Below are 15,977 nucleotides of genomic sequence, written 5' to 3'. Positions count from 1 at the left end.
TAACTCTGTAGTGACTTATGGAAACCTCAGGGGGATTACGAATGGTATTTAGGATAGTACAGTATATATTTTTTGGGGTGCAGTACTGTACTACGTCCATTGGGTGGCATACCTCGTTAGCTTTTACCAGAGAGTTTGTATGGGTCTTTGTGGAATATAAGGTTTAGGCTGTAGAGACCAAGTAAAGTGCTTTGAAAACTTATGTGTAATTCTAATTTGTTGAGTAAAAAAATTTTAGGAGCTAAATGATACCCAATTCTGCTAGTACTATATCTTATGGTAAAATTAGCAAATGATAATAACTACACTATTGAAGGCTGCACATATAGGACCATTCAAGTTCGTTGAGGCAGAGTAGTGTATTAGCAGGGCTTTCATCTGGAAGTGGGAAATGGGGATGTTCACAGGTTTAATAAAATAGAGTTTCTGACAAAGGGGTATTAATGAAGTAATAGGTTTAACCAAGAGTTACAAAGCTTTCCTTCATTATCAAAAACCTAAAACATTATACTAGCCTTTGAGTTTTGTAGTCCTGCTTAATAAGTATACAAAATGAAGCCTAGTCTGTTCAGGAGACCTTTAAGAAGTCATGCTGGTGTAGGTTAGAAGGGCCCTCCGTGGAGGTCATTGGAAATGACATTATGAGTCTCCGCATCTAAAAAGGGGAGAGTGGAATTTCAATGCAATGAAGAATAGATTCAGCTAGGATGTAAGCTGTCAGTCATAACCTTTTATGGGAGAACAGCTTACTTCTGGTAAAGAAAGTAATTTACCTCTGTTCATTCATTCGACTCTATGAAAGCTATTCTTTTAGGGTAATAAGGGATCAAAGGTGATGGAATAATCAGTGTGTAAATATCTCCAGTGTATGCAAGTTCCCTTACAAGTGGTACAAACTAAGGACTAAAGTAGCCATAAGTGTATCAGCAAAGGAAACAATTAGTGATTGTAGTTTATGTGTATACTGTGAATAAGTTATGACAAGAGCTGATGAGTTGGTATTTTAAAAGATACTTCTGCCCAAGAAAACTCATTTCACCAGGGAGGAGCAAGCCTCAGACTGCTTCCATTTCCCCCAGTTTTGTATTGTGGAAGGTAAATAGAGAGAGACTCAAAAAGACTGGGTCTCTCTTCTCCCATGGAGCTTTACCTTTTCCAACTTGTAGGGCAGAGGCACTCACTCAGGCAAAGCAAGCTGACAAAACTCGGCCTCCATTGTCCCAGCTCAAGATTGCTCATAGATCAAAAGGTTGATTGTGGATGGAGCAAGTGCAGATTCACCTCAGTCCTCATCCATAATGAAGAGATTTATCTCTGGAAGAAACAGGCCATTGTTGTTACTTCTACTTTTTGCATAAATTGTTCAGCTTTGAGAAAAAGGCAACTGTTAAGGTTGAACTCCATAGTTGTACCTAAAGGAACTGACTTTATCTAGAGCAAAGTATCAAGAATTTCACGCCTAGACACTGTCAGAAATAAAATAGGCCATAGATTATGATAGATACTAATTAAGAGGGTGCTTATAACTCCATGATAAAACTTGCAAAAAATAAGATAGCCAGATAGCCAGAATTTTGGTAATGGAAAGAGAGAAAGACAATGGAGGCAAGTTTTTTTGTTTTTTTTGTTTTTTTTTTTTTTTTTTTTTTTTTTTTTTTTTTTTTTTTTTTTTTTTTGAGACGGCAGTTTATTCTGGGTGTCAGCAAGGGTCTGCATAAACACAAACCGGCACTCACTAAGAAACAAACAGAATAGGACAGAAGGTGAACTTGAAAGCAATACCCAAGCTGCATTTAGATCAAACAGCAAACAGACAGCAACTCCCCCTCTGGCATGGATTTCAAGACTATGACCACCAGCCACTGGCCAAACAATGTTCTGATCCTAAGATAAAATCACATCCCTGATAATTTGGAATATATATATATATATATATATATATATATAATTTGGAATATATATATTTCTGTGCTCTCTTGGGGGCGACTAAAAAGGAAAGATCTAAGCTATTAGTAAATGAGTGTGTTACAAAAAACAGACTCCTTAAATTGTGGTGGCAGCTTCCAAGCCACAACCAAATATATTTTTTTAAAAAAAAATCTAACTGGAGAAGTACAGAGAGTAAAAGTGAATGGCCTTGTGCTAGCAGGTCTCGTTAAGATTAACAGGTGATTGCTCATAAAAATCAATGGAGATCAGAAGGTATTGGAATGCTACTGTGACTTGGATATGGTTTGTCCCCAGCCAGACTTGGCTTGATATTTAATTGCTAGTGTACCAATATTCATCAGACTATTAAGAGGTGTGAGCATCATGAAGGTCTCTGTCTTCTGCATGCTCTTCTACTTTCTGCCATGAGTCAGGCTCTAGTGAGACTTTCTCCAGAAGCCAACTAAATCAAACACCTGATTTTGACAGCATCCAGAACTATGACCCCCAAAAATTACCCCTTTCCTTATAAGATACCCAGTCTTGGGAACTCTATTATAACAGTGTGAAACAGACTAAAGAAAGATGAAGTATTTAAAGTGCTAGAAAAAATACTGTCAACCAAAAGCATAATTCCAATAAAATTATCTTTAAGACATTGAACACTATAAGTTTATTCTTTGGTGTGTAAATTTATACACTAAATCTGTAAGAATGTGTATATATAGAATCTTATATAGCAGACCTGCCAGATAAGAAATACTAAAGGACATTTTGCAGGACAAGAGCTGTTTTTTAGTAATTTCTTATGAAATTAGACAATAATCTGAATGCTGATAAAGATAATTGTGTAATGAACTACAAAACAATATAATGTCACTCTTCCTTCTATTGACCAATTTAAGGAATAATTACTTAAGACATTTATATGTAATTACATGTGTATAGAACTTTATCATTGAACTTATTTTGTATATAAATATAAATATTTTTGACAGTAGTAAACACAAAGGCAGTGAATGGTAGCAAGGCTGTACTGGAGTAACAGTACAGAGAGGACCTTTGATGCATAGTCAAAAATGAAGACAGCAAAAATTAAGCAGCGACAATATAAGAAAATTGTACTTGCGCCATGTGGTTGTAGTCCACGCCTTTAATCCCAGCACTCAGGAGGTAGAGGCAGGTGGATCTCTGAATTTGAGGCCAGCCTGATCTACAGAGTGAGTTCCAGGACAGCCAGGCAGGGCTACACAGAGAAAAGCCTGTCTTGAAAATTTTTACTTGCTCTGTTTTCTTCTTATAGATTCCTCAAATGATGTAATATTGTAAAAAAATAATAATTGCAGAAATAATTTTGGGCTAACTAGATGGTTCAGCAGGTAAAGGCACCTGACACCAAGCCTGACAACCTGAGCTTGATCCCTGGAATCTACATGATGAAAGGAGAGAGCCAGCACCTACAATCCTCTGACTTGAATATAGAGGCTGTATGCAGCACATGCTTATGAACATACGCATACTTACATATGCAAAATAGGTAATCAGCTGGAAAAATAAAAGATAAAATAATAACTTCTTAGATCTGTAAATATATTCTACTAAAAGTATCTACATAACATAGAAAAGGAGCTTCACAGCTCTTTTTTTGTTTTGTTTTTGTTCTTGAGACAGGGTTTCTTTGTGTAACAGTTTTTGCTATCCTGGAAATCACATTGTAGACCAGGCTGGCCTGGAACTCACAGAGATGCCTCTACCTCCCGAGTGCTGAGATTAAAGGTGTACACTACCATTGCCTGGCTCCTAGAGAAACAGAAGAGCTAAGAAGGCATAACACAGATGGAAAACAAGATCTAAATAGCCATTACAAATTCTACCATATCAGTAATGAACACAGTGTATCTGCGTTACACAGTTCAGTGAAAAGGCAGATGTGGTTACATTGGATTTCCTTTTAAAGTCTAGATATGTCAGCTAGAGGAGACACTTTAGATTCAAATCTGCAAACGAGTCAAAAGTAAGGGACAGAAAATGCATACCATATAAACAGCAACTTAATAGACCGAGACAGTTATTCTAACACCAGATAAAATATATTTTAATGCCAAATGTGTTGGTGTACACCTGTAATCCTAGCACTCAGGAGGATGGGGCAGGAGGATCGCCATCACTTTGATGTCAGCCTGCGCTACAAAACAAGACAGTTTAAAATTACGTGCATTAAAAAAGTATTCTAGATATAAAAAGAGACATTTCATAATGAAAAAGCCCATTGTGAAAGCATAATAAGAACATCACTATGCTGGGTGGTGGTGGGCGAATCTCTGTGAGTTCAAGGCCAGCCTCGTCTACAAGAGCTAGTTCCAGGACAGCCAGGGCTGTTACTCAGAGAAACCCTGTCTCAAACAAACAAACAAAACAAAAACAAAAAAACCCAAACAAACAAAAAATCGTTAAGCATAACCAAACAGAAGGAAGGAAATGGTTAAAGATAAAGTGAAAATGAAACGGAGAATAGCAAAACATTAAAAAAGGATCAAGACCAAAAGTTACATTTTTGAAAGAGCCAAAAATTTTAAGAAAAAAACCACAAAGCAATTATATTTCTGATAGCTTAAAAATATTTAGAATAAGTTTAACAGACTTGGTACAAATAATATCTATGCACTAAGAAAAACAAAATATTGTTGAATTAAAGGTAACCTAAATGAATAGAAAGACATCTATCATTTCTGTTACCAGAGGGTTTGTTACTTTAAAAAAAAATATCGCAGTAATCTCAAACTGGTCTACAGATGCAGTATAATCTCTTTCAAAACACCAGATGTCTCTGTTGCAGTAGTCAGCAGTGTCATCCTAAAATTCACATGGGAATTCTAGAACATAGAATCCGTACAACAATCTTGAAAGAGAAGGAAGTTACAGTCTCCCTCGCCTTTAATAATCCACAGTAGTCAGGACAGTGCAGTAGTGGTATAAGGTTGGGCATACACCTCAGTGGAAAGAAAAGAAACGCATAACCTTACATTTATGCTCAATAGATTTGAATGCAACAAAATGAGGATGAATCCCTAACCCTGCACTCTACACATTTAACTCACGGGAGCTTTCAGATCTAAGTGTAACAGCTAAGTGTGAAACCTTTAAAATAAAGAGTAACATTTTATAAACTAGGCTATAGTTTCTTGGATATAGCAGCAAAAATGGAAGGAATGATGGAAATAGTTCAATTGATAGGTGTAAAAATATAAAAGATTTGAGAAGCTGCAGAGGTAGCTCAGTGATTAAGAGCACTTGCTACTCTTCCAAAGAATCCAAATTCAGTTCCCAGCACCCACAACCATCTCTAACTCCAGTTTCAGTGAGTCTGAAACCCTCTGCTGGCCTTTGCAGGTACTAGGCACGCATGCAGTGTATGTACATAAATACGTGCAGGCAAATTCTCATACATGACTGAAAATAAATAACAGATCTTTAAAAACAAAAGGAGCCAGGCAGTGGTGGTATACAACTTTAATCTCAGCACTCGGGAGGCAGAAGCATCTCTGTGAGTTCCAGGCCAGCCTGGTCTACAATGTGATTTCCAGGATAGCAAAAACTGTTACACAAAGAAGCCCTGTCTCAAGAACAAAAACAAAACAAAAAAAAAGAGCTGCGAAGATCCTTGATGATAAGGTAATAAGAGGCTGAGGAAGAAGAATTGGGATTTCAAGGCTGGCTTGAGTTATAGTGAAACCCTGTCACCAAAAATAAGAGCAGCAACAACAATAAAGTAAAACCAACTCCCCATAGAGTTGGCTTAAGATTGCCATCTTTAATAAGGTAGATAATTTGCATTGGTGATGATGTGGCGCAAGCAGAACTTTTGTGTATTGATATAAATGCAAAATAGTACAGTTGCTTCAGTAGAAAAGTCTGGGAGTGTCAAATGTTTTCAAATAGTTTATGATCCAACAATTCCACTTCAAAATATATATTCTAGAAAAGTGAGAATGTGTATTCATACAGAAACTGTACATGTATTCATAGCAGCATTGTTTACAGTAGATAGAGGGTAAAAGCAGCCGAAATTCCCATCATCTGAGAAGCTGATACAAAATATATAATATCCTCTTCAATTTCTTTCCTCATTGTCTTACAGCTTTTATTATATGTCTTTCACTTCCTTAGATTTTTTCCAAGGCATTTTAATTTTCTGAGGCTATTATGAATGGGATTGTTTCCCTAATTTTCTTCTGAATATGTTTGTTGTTTATTTGTTTATATATAGAAAGGTTGCTCTCTCTGTGTCTCTGTCTCTGTCTCTCTCTCTCCCCCCCCCCGTGTGTGGGGGGGGAGAGAAAGAGAGGGAGGGAGAGAGAGAGAAAGAGAGAGAGAGAGAGAGAGAGAGAGAGAGAGAGAGAGTTGATTTTGTTTCCTGATACTTTGCTGAATATATTTATCACATGTAGGAAATTGGTGGTTGAATCTTGAATATGTTGAGATAATGACTTTGAATCCCTAAATTCTCTGGGAGTTTTTAGATAAAAAAGACATTTGACAAAATCCAACATCCCTTGGTAATAAAACTCCATCATGAAGGGATGTTGGGTTTTGTCAAAGGTCTTTTTTGCATCTGATGAGATGGTCCTGTTTTCTTTTTTTTTTTTTTTTTTTTTTTTTTTCGAGACAAATGATGTGGCCCCTGTTAGGTCAGCCACACTCCAGGGTAGGCCCACTCTTAAGACCAGTCTAGTAACACGAACTGTACTTGATGAGGGCGAAAAATGAGAGGAAGAAGACTCAAAATTAGAGAGCTAAGGAGCAGAGAGTGGATAAAGTAGAAAGGGGAGGAGTTGGGAGAGGGGATGGATATGATCAAAGTACATTTTATAATATTCTCAAAAATAAAAGACTTAAAGTTAAAGAGCTATACAATGGAATATTGCTTAGCCACATAAAGGACAGGTAATAATAAATTGTTTCTTACTATTTGAAATGCTCTAGGCTGTGTAACCCTATGGAAAATCAGATGGATTTAATTTAGTTCTGGAAGCTTTAAATCTAAGTAGCACATCCCTAACTCTGGCAGAGTGCTGAGACAGTGCAGGGCATCACATGGCAAGAGACAGAGCACACATCTGTGTCTGCATATGTGTTCTATATGTTGTCAGTCTCTTTCCCTCGCCGCTGTCCTCCTCTTCTCTCTCACCTGATTTTCTGTTTCTCCCTATGTTTTGATGACCCTCACTAGTAATCATTAGAGCTTTCCCCTAAGGCTTTATCTAACCCTAATCACCTCCCAAAGACCCTACCTCCAAACATACTTGAATTGAGTTTCCATATTTTGTATCTCACAAGGGGGATTATATTTTTACATGTAAATTATTGGGGTGCATACTCAAATCATATCAACACCAGAGAGACAGTAATATACTGATACATCTTGGATAAATGTTGGAAACACTCTAAATAACAGAGATCAGTTATGAAAAGCCGGGCTTGTTATCCCAGTTGCTCAAAGTCTGAAGCAGAGAATTGCCATTGATGGACATGCATACTCTAAATGAGTAAATGCACAGCATTTTTAAAAGAGGTCGTCACAAATGAGTGTGTACACACTGTACAGAAGCCACAGTTTTGAGTCTTATTCTTGCCTATCATGATGTCTTAAACAGAGTCAAAAACACGGTAATGAATGTTCAAAAATTAAAATATTCTAATTTCAGTATAGTCTTCTGCATGTTCTTTATGAAGTAGCCAACTCAGAGTCAAACAGAGAAGTGCTGCAGGAAGCATTTTGAGTAGCAGAAGGATTGGTTTGTGTAGCTGTGTCAGAAAATGTAAAAGGCTTAGAAGATAATTTAAAACGTAAAGCAACAACAGATAATGTGGTAAAAAAAAAAGAGAAAATGAGAAGAAAACAATGTTGTTAAATTCCAAGCATATAAAACCTACAATTAATCTTTACCGAAGGAGCAGGTATACGTTCCCTATTAGGATTGATTCCTAGAGGGCAGAACCAGAGTTTCCGAAGAAATATAGAATAAATAACAGAAATCCATAGTTCTGTTTTTGTTGTGTGTTTTTTCCTTTGTAGCCCTGGTTGTCCCGGAACTCACTCTGTAGACCAGGCTGGCCTTAAACTCAGAGATCCACCTGCCTCTGCCTCCCGAGTGCTGGGGTTAAATACGTGGGCCACCACCACCTGGGATAATAATCCTATTTTGATTTCCACTTACATGAAAGTTTTGTTCCTCTGTTTCTACCACATTAAGTGCTCTCTGTCAAGGAGGTTCTAATTCTGTACCCAAGTACGATGTGCACACACACATGTACACTCTTATCCCATAGATCTTATAAAAGAATGTTAAGATTGTTCCAAGTGGTCCTGGGGAGATAGCTCAGTTGATAAAGTGCTTACTATGCAAGCGCAAAGCCCCAGGTTCCATCCACAGCACCCACATAACAAGCCAGATTCAGCAGTGCATGCTTGTAATCCTGTCACTGGGGAAACAGAGACAGAAGAGTCCCTGGGGACCCGCGCTCCCGCTAACCTTGCCTGGAACCTTGCCTGGTCACAAGCCCGAGCTGCAGTAAAAGACCCTGTCTTAAAACAAGGTAGATGAGTCTTCCAGAACGGCACCTGATGCTGACTGCTGGCCTTCACATACAGTATGCATGTGCATCCACACAAACAGAAAGTCAAAGTACCACGCAAGCAGGATTTAAATGTGTAATGGTAGAAAAGAGAGAGTTGTGGCCAAATGGATCACAATAAGAAATCACCCAGCAATTCAGTTTGTCTGGTGTTTGTCTAGTAATGGAAGATAAAGCTAGGGCCAAATTATATACCCCAGCTCTGCCACTTAGCAGCTGCAGTCAATTACAACCTTTTCCTGACCGTCCCTTAAAGCAGTTAAGATAATATTCCTGCCTGCCTTCCAATTGACAGAATCAGATAAGGCTTAACACACTACCTAGCATAGAGGTTCCTTGTGTTTTGGCATGGGAAGATTTGATTGTCCAGTTAAAACATTTAGACTTTTATGTTAGAGGCAGCAACACATAAAAAGTTTTTTAAAAAGGAATTAAATATGTTGAAGCCGGGCTTTAGGGAATTACCATAGTGAATGAGCTGGAGGGGAAACAGGTCATAGGAAGCCGCTGCAGCCATCCAGAAAGGTAATGGTAGCCTAACCAGCATGTTGGGAGTGTAAGTCACCACATAAAACTGTAAAAAATGCCACCAGTTGGATGATGTTAACACCAGTAAGAAACAGGAGAGAAGAAGCATGTTTGAAGGAGCATGTCAAGAGTCGGTTTTATACACACCGAGTTGGAGATACCATTGGTACCTCCAGAAAGAAAAGCGTGCTAAGCAGTTCTAAAGTCACTATTGGGGTTAGGACTTAGGAGAATGTGTGTGTGTGTGGGGGGGTGACCTCCCGTAGGTTGGAGCCAACAGTCTGAGATTCCTAAGAAGAAAGATGATAGTCAAATCGGAAATTGTTATGAGCAGAACCCTTAGAGTTGGGCAAATGAAGATCAGACAAATAATACAACTTTATTTACTTTCACCAAACTTGTTTTTGTCTTTGTTCTTTTTTTAAGGCAGCTTCGGTGAGTAGCCCTCCCTGACAGGCCTGTAGCCCACTGGCTTCAAAGTTGCATCAGTCTTGCTGCGTCCGCCGAGATTAGAGGCATGCACCACTGTGCCCAGCGTTTCTTTCTGTGTAGTACTGTACAAACTGCTAAAAGGATAACACAGGAGCTATTAAGATGGCAGACCCGTTTGGATTCGAGAAACTCACAGAGTGTTCTCAGAGGTTAAGATTGAGAGGTCTCACAGTTGCCTTCCAAAGCCACAGAGACGTGGGTGGTCTCGAGGTCCTCTGAGGAGGCTAATTACATGCGTGATCCTTTCTCACCCAAAGTTCAACAGCTGATTTTCTACTTTGGCATCTCTTGGTCACCTGGAGAGGGGGCAAATACAAGAAGGGAAATGGCTTCCAATCCTTCTGCCTATTGAAAATCGCTATGGATTTCTCTGGCACAGACTGTTTTGATAGATTCTTTACTCGTTAGTATAGTTGTTTGTTTTTTTTTACTCTTTACTCTTTGGGGGCCTGCCACTCAGCTCCCACATAAATCCCACATGGGGGCCTATTCTTTCTATCAATGTTTGGTCTTAGCTTGGCTTATTTCTAGCCAGATTTCCTTAACTTAAATTACCCCATTTACCTATTGCCTCTGGACTTTTTCCTTTTCTTACTTCTGTATATCTTTCTTTCATTCGTACACTGTGTCTGGCTGTGTAGCTCGGGGACTAGCCCCTAGTGTCCTCTCTCCTTTTTTTCTTGCTCCTTCCTCTCTTTTGCTCCCGTTTCCCTCTTTTTCTCTTTCTATTTATTCTCTCTGCCTGCCAGCCCTGCTTATCCTTTCTCCTGCCTTGCTATTGGCCACTCAGCTATTTATTAGACAAATCAAGTATTTTAGACAGGCAAAGTAACCCAGCTTCACAGATTTAAACAAATGCAACGGAAAAGAATGGAACACATCTTTGCATCATTAAACAAATGTTCCACAGCATAAACAAATGTAATACATCTTAAATTAACATTCCACAACACATTAGTGCTTGTAGTAGCCAGAAAAGGAAGGTGATTTGAGGCCATGGATCCTGGCTTTCCCTGAAGAACAAAGGGAGATCCAGTTTGGGCCTGACCAAGTGAAGGTGTTGGTCATAATGGGGAAATAACTAGATCTGATTGGTTTACTTTCTTTGTTTCTAACCAGGGCCTTGTGTTTTAATTAACTTTTACAAGGGAATAGTGGGCAATAGACATAATCCACTTGGCTGGCAAGGAATTGTGTGGAGTACTATTACAATATAAAAACATGCTAAGTCTTTGATACTGGAGGGTTTGTGATACTTTAAAATTAACGAGCTGGCTTTATTTTCTGCATACACCGTTAGGCTTTTTAAAATGACCTTTTATTCCATCTGTGTTAAGAGAGTCTCTCAGTCTCTCTCTCTCTCTCTCTCTCTCTCTCTCTCTCTCTCTCTCTCTCTCTCTCTCTCTCTCTCTCTCTCTCTCTCTCTGTGTGTGTGTGTGTGTGTGTGTGTGTGTGTCTTCCTCTATTTGCTTTTAGGAAGCTTGACAGTTAGGGTGGTTTAAAATTCATTTTGAAAACATTCTACCAAGGTCAGTCCCCTCCTGTTTTGTCCTAACAGGGCTATTTTATGCTAACCCTTAAAACTTATCAACTTTATTTCTCTCTTAGCACCAGCTGTCAGTTCATCCAGTTGCACGAGTGAAGGGGTGGAGGCTTGGGGAGGGGGCCGAGTTGTTGTACTACTTGATGTAACAAACTGTGTTAGATCGGTAACTTTACAAGAAACAAAATGTTTGTTCAGCTCACAGGACTAGAGAGTCAAGGGCACGGTGTGCGCTACTTTCATCTTGGCTCTGGTGAAGGCCTTATGGTGGGTAGGATCACAGTATTAGGGTTGTGTGCAAGAGAAAGCCATTACATCTTTTGCAGCATCTGATTTTCCTGAGAACTAACTCAGGGTCCCATGAGTGCTGCCCAAATCCCTTCTGAAGATAACACAACGCTCCCCCCGCCCAGCCTGTGACCTACCAATCTCCACAAGAGGCTTCCTAGTAAAAGTCCCACATCATCTGTTAACATGGACACGCTAGAGACAGCATCCAGTCCACTCTCAGGAAGAAAGCATATCTTGGCCGTGGCAATCATAGTCCTATCCTGAAAGAATATGTGCCTTGAGGAGGGGATTTGTAGAGTAAGAATATTTTTAACCTATACTGTGACAGCTTACAATTTTATTTCTTCTTTCTGCAGTAAATACAAATTGATCCTAAGTGAGGAGCCTGTGGAGAAACGAAGGAGGTTCCAAAATGATATGACACCACCTCCTATAGATTACTCCATGTCCAGTCCTTACAGAAGGGGAGAAGCTGCTGTTGCCTACCTAGGAGGAGAGGACAGCCTTGAGAAATCCAGTTCTGAGAGAAGCACACCACCATACCTCTTACCAGAATACCCAGAAGCAAACAAGAGCACAGGCCACAACGGGGAAGCTCCAGCACTTTGTCTAGGGTCCCTGAACCAAGACCAGGAGTCTCTGCTTCCCGAAGACTTCGAAGATCAGATGCCAAGATTGGTAGCAGAAGAATCTAACAGGAGTAGCGAGAATAGAGAAGTGCATAAAGGGCCTTTTGTAGCGGTGGTCGGGGTTGCAAAGGGACTTGCAGATTCGGGAGCTCCCATCCAGCTAATCCCTTTCAACCGGGAGGAGTTTGTAGGCAGAAGAAAGGCAGCAGCGGAACCTTGGAACCCAAATCCTTATTCTTCTGTGGCCCCTGCCACAGCTACTGCAGGGAAAGGAAAAGGCTACCAGGAGAGTGGAAGTCGGACCATGCCAAAGATAAAGAACCAGAAAGAATTGGAAGAGCTGAAGAGAACCACAGAAAAATTGGAGCGTGTTTTGGCTGAAAGGAATCTGTTCCAGCAAAAGGTTTGGGCAATGCCTTACCAGTAGGAATAAGAAGAGGTCATTGTAACCAAGGGGCGAGGGCAGTGCTTCTCAACTTTCCTAATACTGCGACCTTTTAATACAGTTCATTATGTTGTGGGAACCCCTAACTATAAAATTGTTTTATTACTTCATAACTGTAATTTTGCTATTGTTAGGAATCATATTGTAAATACCATGTTTTCTGATGGTCTTAGGTGATCCCTGTGAAAGGATCATTTGAAATCCCATTGGGTCCGGACCCACAGGTTGAGAACCACTGCACTTGGGTACTGATATTTTGGTGGTTTCTTTCATACTCCGAAGCTTTTAAGCAAAATATGTCATTAAACCAGTCTGTGGTATGTCTCAGATTGAGAGGACCCTAATGGGCTTTCCCTCTATATTTTAGGTTTGACAAGAGATTTGCATGAGTATAATAAAGCGTTATAAATAATAGAGCCACGGGATAGATTTAGTAGAAACAGTTCGGGATACTCTAACTTTTGCTTGTATGGATCACTGACTTTGTCTTTCTTGGACTGCAGGTAGAGGAGCTGGAACAGGAGAAGAATCACTGGCATTCCGAATTTAAGAAAGCTCAACATGAATTGGTGACCTATAGCACCCAGGAGACTGAAGGCTTATACTGGAGCAAGAAGCACATGGGTTATCGCCAAGCTGAATTCCAGATTCTGAAAGCAGAGCTAGAAAGAACCAAAGAGGAGAAGCAAGAACTGAAAGAGAAACTGAAAGAGACAGAGACACACCTGGAAGTACTGCAGAAGGCCCAGGTCTCCTTCCGGAACCCAGAGGGAGATGACCTAGAAAGGTTAATTACTAAGGTTTAGTTATCACCTTGTGAGTACTAATGGGAATTATCCACTAAGACCCCCAGTTTGCTGGTCATAGACAGGGGAGAAAATCTTAATTCATTGACCACCACCGATTGAGTAATTATTCCTTAGAAAGCCGCAGCCAGTCATCCCTATGTTTGATGGCATGGATCTGTCTGCCTTCTTCCTACCTAATGGAGACCTAATTGTTAAGATCTATAGGCCCATTGTGAAGGGACTTCGTTTTATTCTGTTGGCTAATGACTTCCTGTCATCTCTTCTCCTGCCCCCTCACTCCATCATACAGGGCTTTGGCAAAGCTTACGCGGCTGCGTATCCAAGTCAGCTATCTCCTTACTTCTGTCCTCCCTCACTTGGAGCTTCGTGAGATCGGGTTTGACTCAGAACAAGTGGATGGGATCCTGTACACAGTGCTGGAGGCGAATCACATACTGGACTGAGCACCAGACTATATATCCTCTCCTGGCTTTCTTTTTTCTTTACTGCCTGTGCACTATATGTCTCCCCCCAGCTTCCTTGTCTTCTTCTTCCCTTCTCCCTTCTTACCCCTCCCCCAGCCTCTTTCTTTCCCTTTCACCTTTATGCCTTATATTGAAAGTCTTTGAATAAGTCCTGGTTCTTAATCAGTATACTTTGCATTCAGTGTGGGTGTGAAGAAAAAGGCCCATTAAATAGCCTTTTAAGAGTCCAGGGACAGAAAAGCAATAGTCACCAAGTTAGGTGACTGGAAAGCACTAATTTTCATGATCTAGATACGTGGCCTATTTCATGTTCTGCTAATGGTTCGTCTTCATTTAGGTTAAATCAGTCAGCAAATGTTGGGTCCAATGCACCTGGTGGGAAAAGTTATGCTGCCAGCCCTGCCAGGGTTCTAACAGTCTAGCTGGAAGCACAAGTCACAGCAAGTTAACTATACAAAGAAGGGTATGGTGTGCCTGAGTGGTATAAGAGTGGCATGGAAGACAGAGGCGAGCATCTTAAAGGAAGGCAGTACACCATAAGTGGGACCTAATGAAGGCTAAAGAGTGAGCATGGCAACGCTCTTAATGACCGTTGTTGCTTAAGTGTAGGATTATGGTTAATAGTTTTCCTTCTTCCTATCTTCTTGCCCTTTTCAAATTTTCCATTACATTCTTGTTGTTGTTCTTACGTTGCAAAATAAATTGTTTTGAAAGCTAACAAGTAGGCTTGAGTTTGGGTGTCAAATGAGACATTTATGAAAGTCTAAAGCCATTTTACATTTATAATTTCTGTTGAGTTTAACACTACCTCTGGAGTGACAGCATAAACAAATGTGCAAAAATCCAGAATGTGAAAAATGTGTTTGGTAAGACTGATAGGTTAGCATAAAAGGAACCTACCGACCAACTCACTAATTCTCCACAGTATTATTTTAATAACAGATATGTAAAAATAAATATATAAGGATCACATTTTTATGGATCACTACATTGTTAAATTTCAGGTATCAAAAAATATTTTAGATTAGAAAGATTTAGTTGCTATCCCTTGTAGTGCACCTGCATAATTTCTAGGCTATACAGAATGATACTCATGAAAAGAAGGTATTTTATGAATCCATTGCTTTATTATATTTATGTAGTATATAGTCTGCAAGTACTCCTGAAAGGTCATATATACATATTATATACACAAATAAGTATACATACATATACATATATATACACATACACACATACACGTGTGTGTGTGTGTGTGTGTGTGTGTGTGTGTGTGTGTGTCTGCATTGAAAACTAGGATGTAGAGGATAGGAATAAAAGGAAGGCAGAATCCACCAGCAGTAAAAGGATTCCCTAGTATAAACAAAACACTTTGGGTAGTCATTCTGTTTTCCTCAGAAGATTTACTTCAGAGGATGCCTTACCTCCTTTGAAGGGAGGCCCATCATAAATAGATATTCCTGGGAGTCTGTGAAGAATATGATGAGGCCATAGCCAGGCTTCCCCATTAGAATGGTACCCAAGCATACCCGTGCTCCTACCACTCTATCTCACCGCAGCTCTAGCAGGCTGTATTATTAACTTCCGTTTCTGACATTTGCATCAGTATGTCCAAGACCTCGGTTGTCTCAATGGGCTTATTAACAAGAGAAGGATCACATGCAAGTATTTTCTCAGTGATACTTGTTTGTCAAATGGGGACGGGGAAGGGTGGGGTTTAGCACAAATCTGAATGCTATGAATGGGAGCCCAGGCGAGGAGGAATTTCAGTAAATGGAAAGTTCAGCCTGTGTAGCTGTTTGTTGGATGAGTGGGGGGAGACAGATAATGGAGCTCTAGAGGGGAAAAGAATGAAAACCTAACTCATCTTTACTGGTGCTTCCTGTCTGTACAAACTCCCTGGTTCGTGTCCTGTCCGCCCATGGCTTTGAACTCACACTGCTTCTTCCAGCGGCACTTGCCTGTCTTAGTCTATCTGCTCCAGTAGCAGAGGCTTGCTTTCTTACCTAGTTACCTTGATGCCATACAGACGCTTATGGTAAATTCCAACCTTTTACAAATGTCCCACAAGACCTCCTACCTGTGTGCCAGCAGCCTTCCATGGTGTTTCCTACTGGAAACATAGCACACTGTCAGCTGACCTCAGAGGCTACTCTGGTACTCTGCCCTCTGAGACATTCTGTGACCTCACTGCAGTAAAAGGATTCTCTA

The 15,977-nt window shown here is 40.0% G+C and overlaps 1 protein-coding gene across 3 annotated transcripts in view; it reads left to right on the top strand.

The window, feature by feature from the left end:
* Positions 1-14,484, top strand: part of Morc4 (MORC family CW-type zinc finger 4) — a 56,136-nt gene extending 41,652 nt beyond the window's left edge. Inside the window, exons 15-17 of one of the 3 annotated variants that reach the window (XM_038317067.1) lie at positions 11,776-12,451; positions 12,997-13,242; positions 13,592-14,484. In XM_038317067.1, the coding sequence (XP_038172995.1) occupies positions 11,776-12,451; positions 12,997-13,242; positions 13,592-13,672 (1,003 nt within the window). In that variant the 3' untranslated portion in view covers positions 13,673-14,484. Of the gene's footprint in view, positions 1-11,775; positions 12,452-12,996; positions 13,310-13,591 lie in introns of all 3 variants that reach the window. The other 2 variants (XM_038317065.1, XM_038317068.1) reach the window with 2 other exon arrangements.
* Positions 14,485-15,977: the final 1,493 nt, after the last annotated feature.

Source organism: Arvicola amphibius, chromosome X (genome assembly GCF_903992535.2).
Source record: "Arvicola amphibius chromosome X, mArvAmp1.2, whole genome shotgun sequence".
NCBI classification, from domain to species: Eukaryota; Metazoa; Chordata; class Mammalia; order Rodentia; family Cricetidae; genus Arvicola; species Arvicola amphibius.
This window is presented reverse-complemented; position numbering and strand designations above follow the sequence as displayed.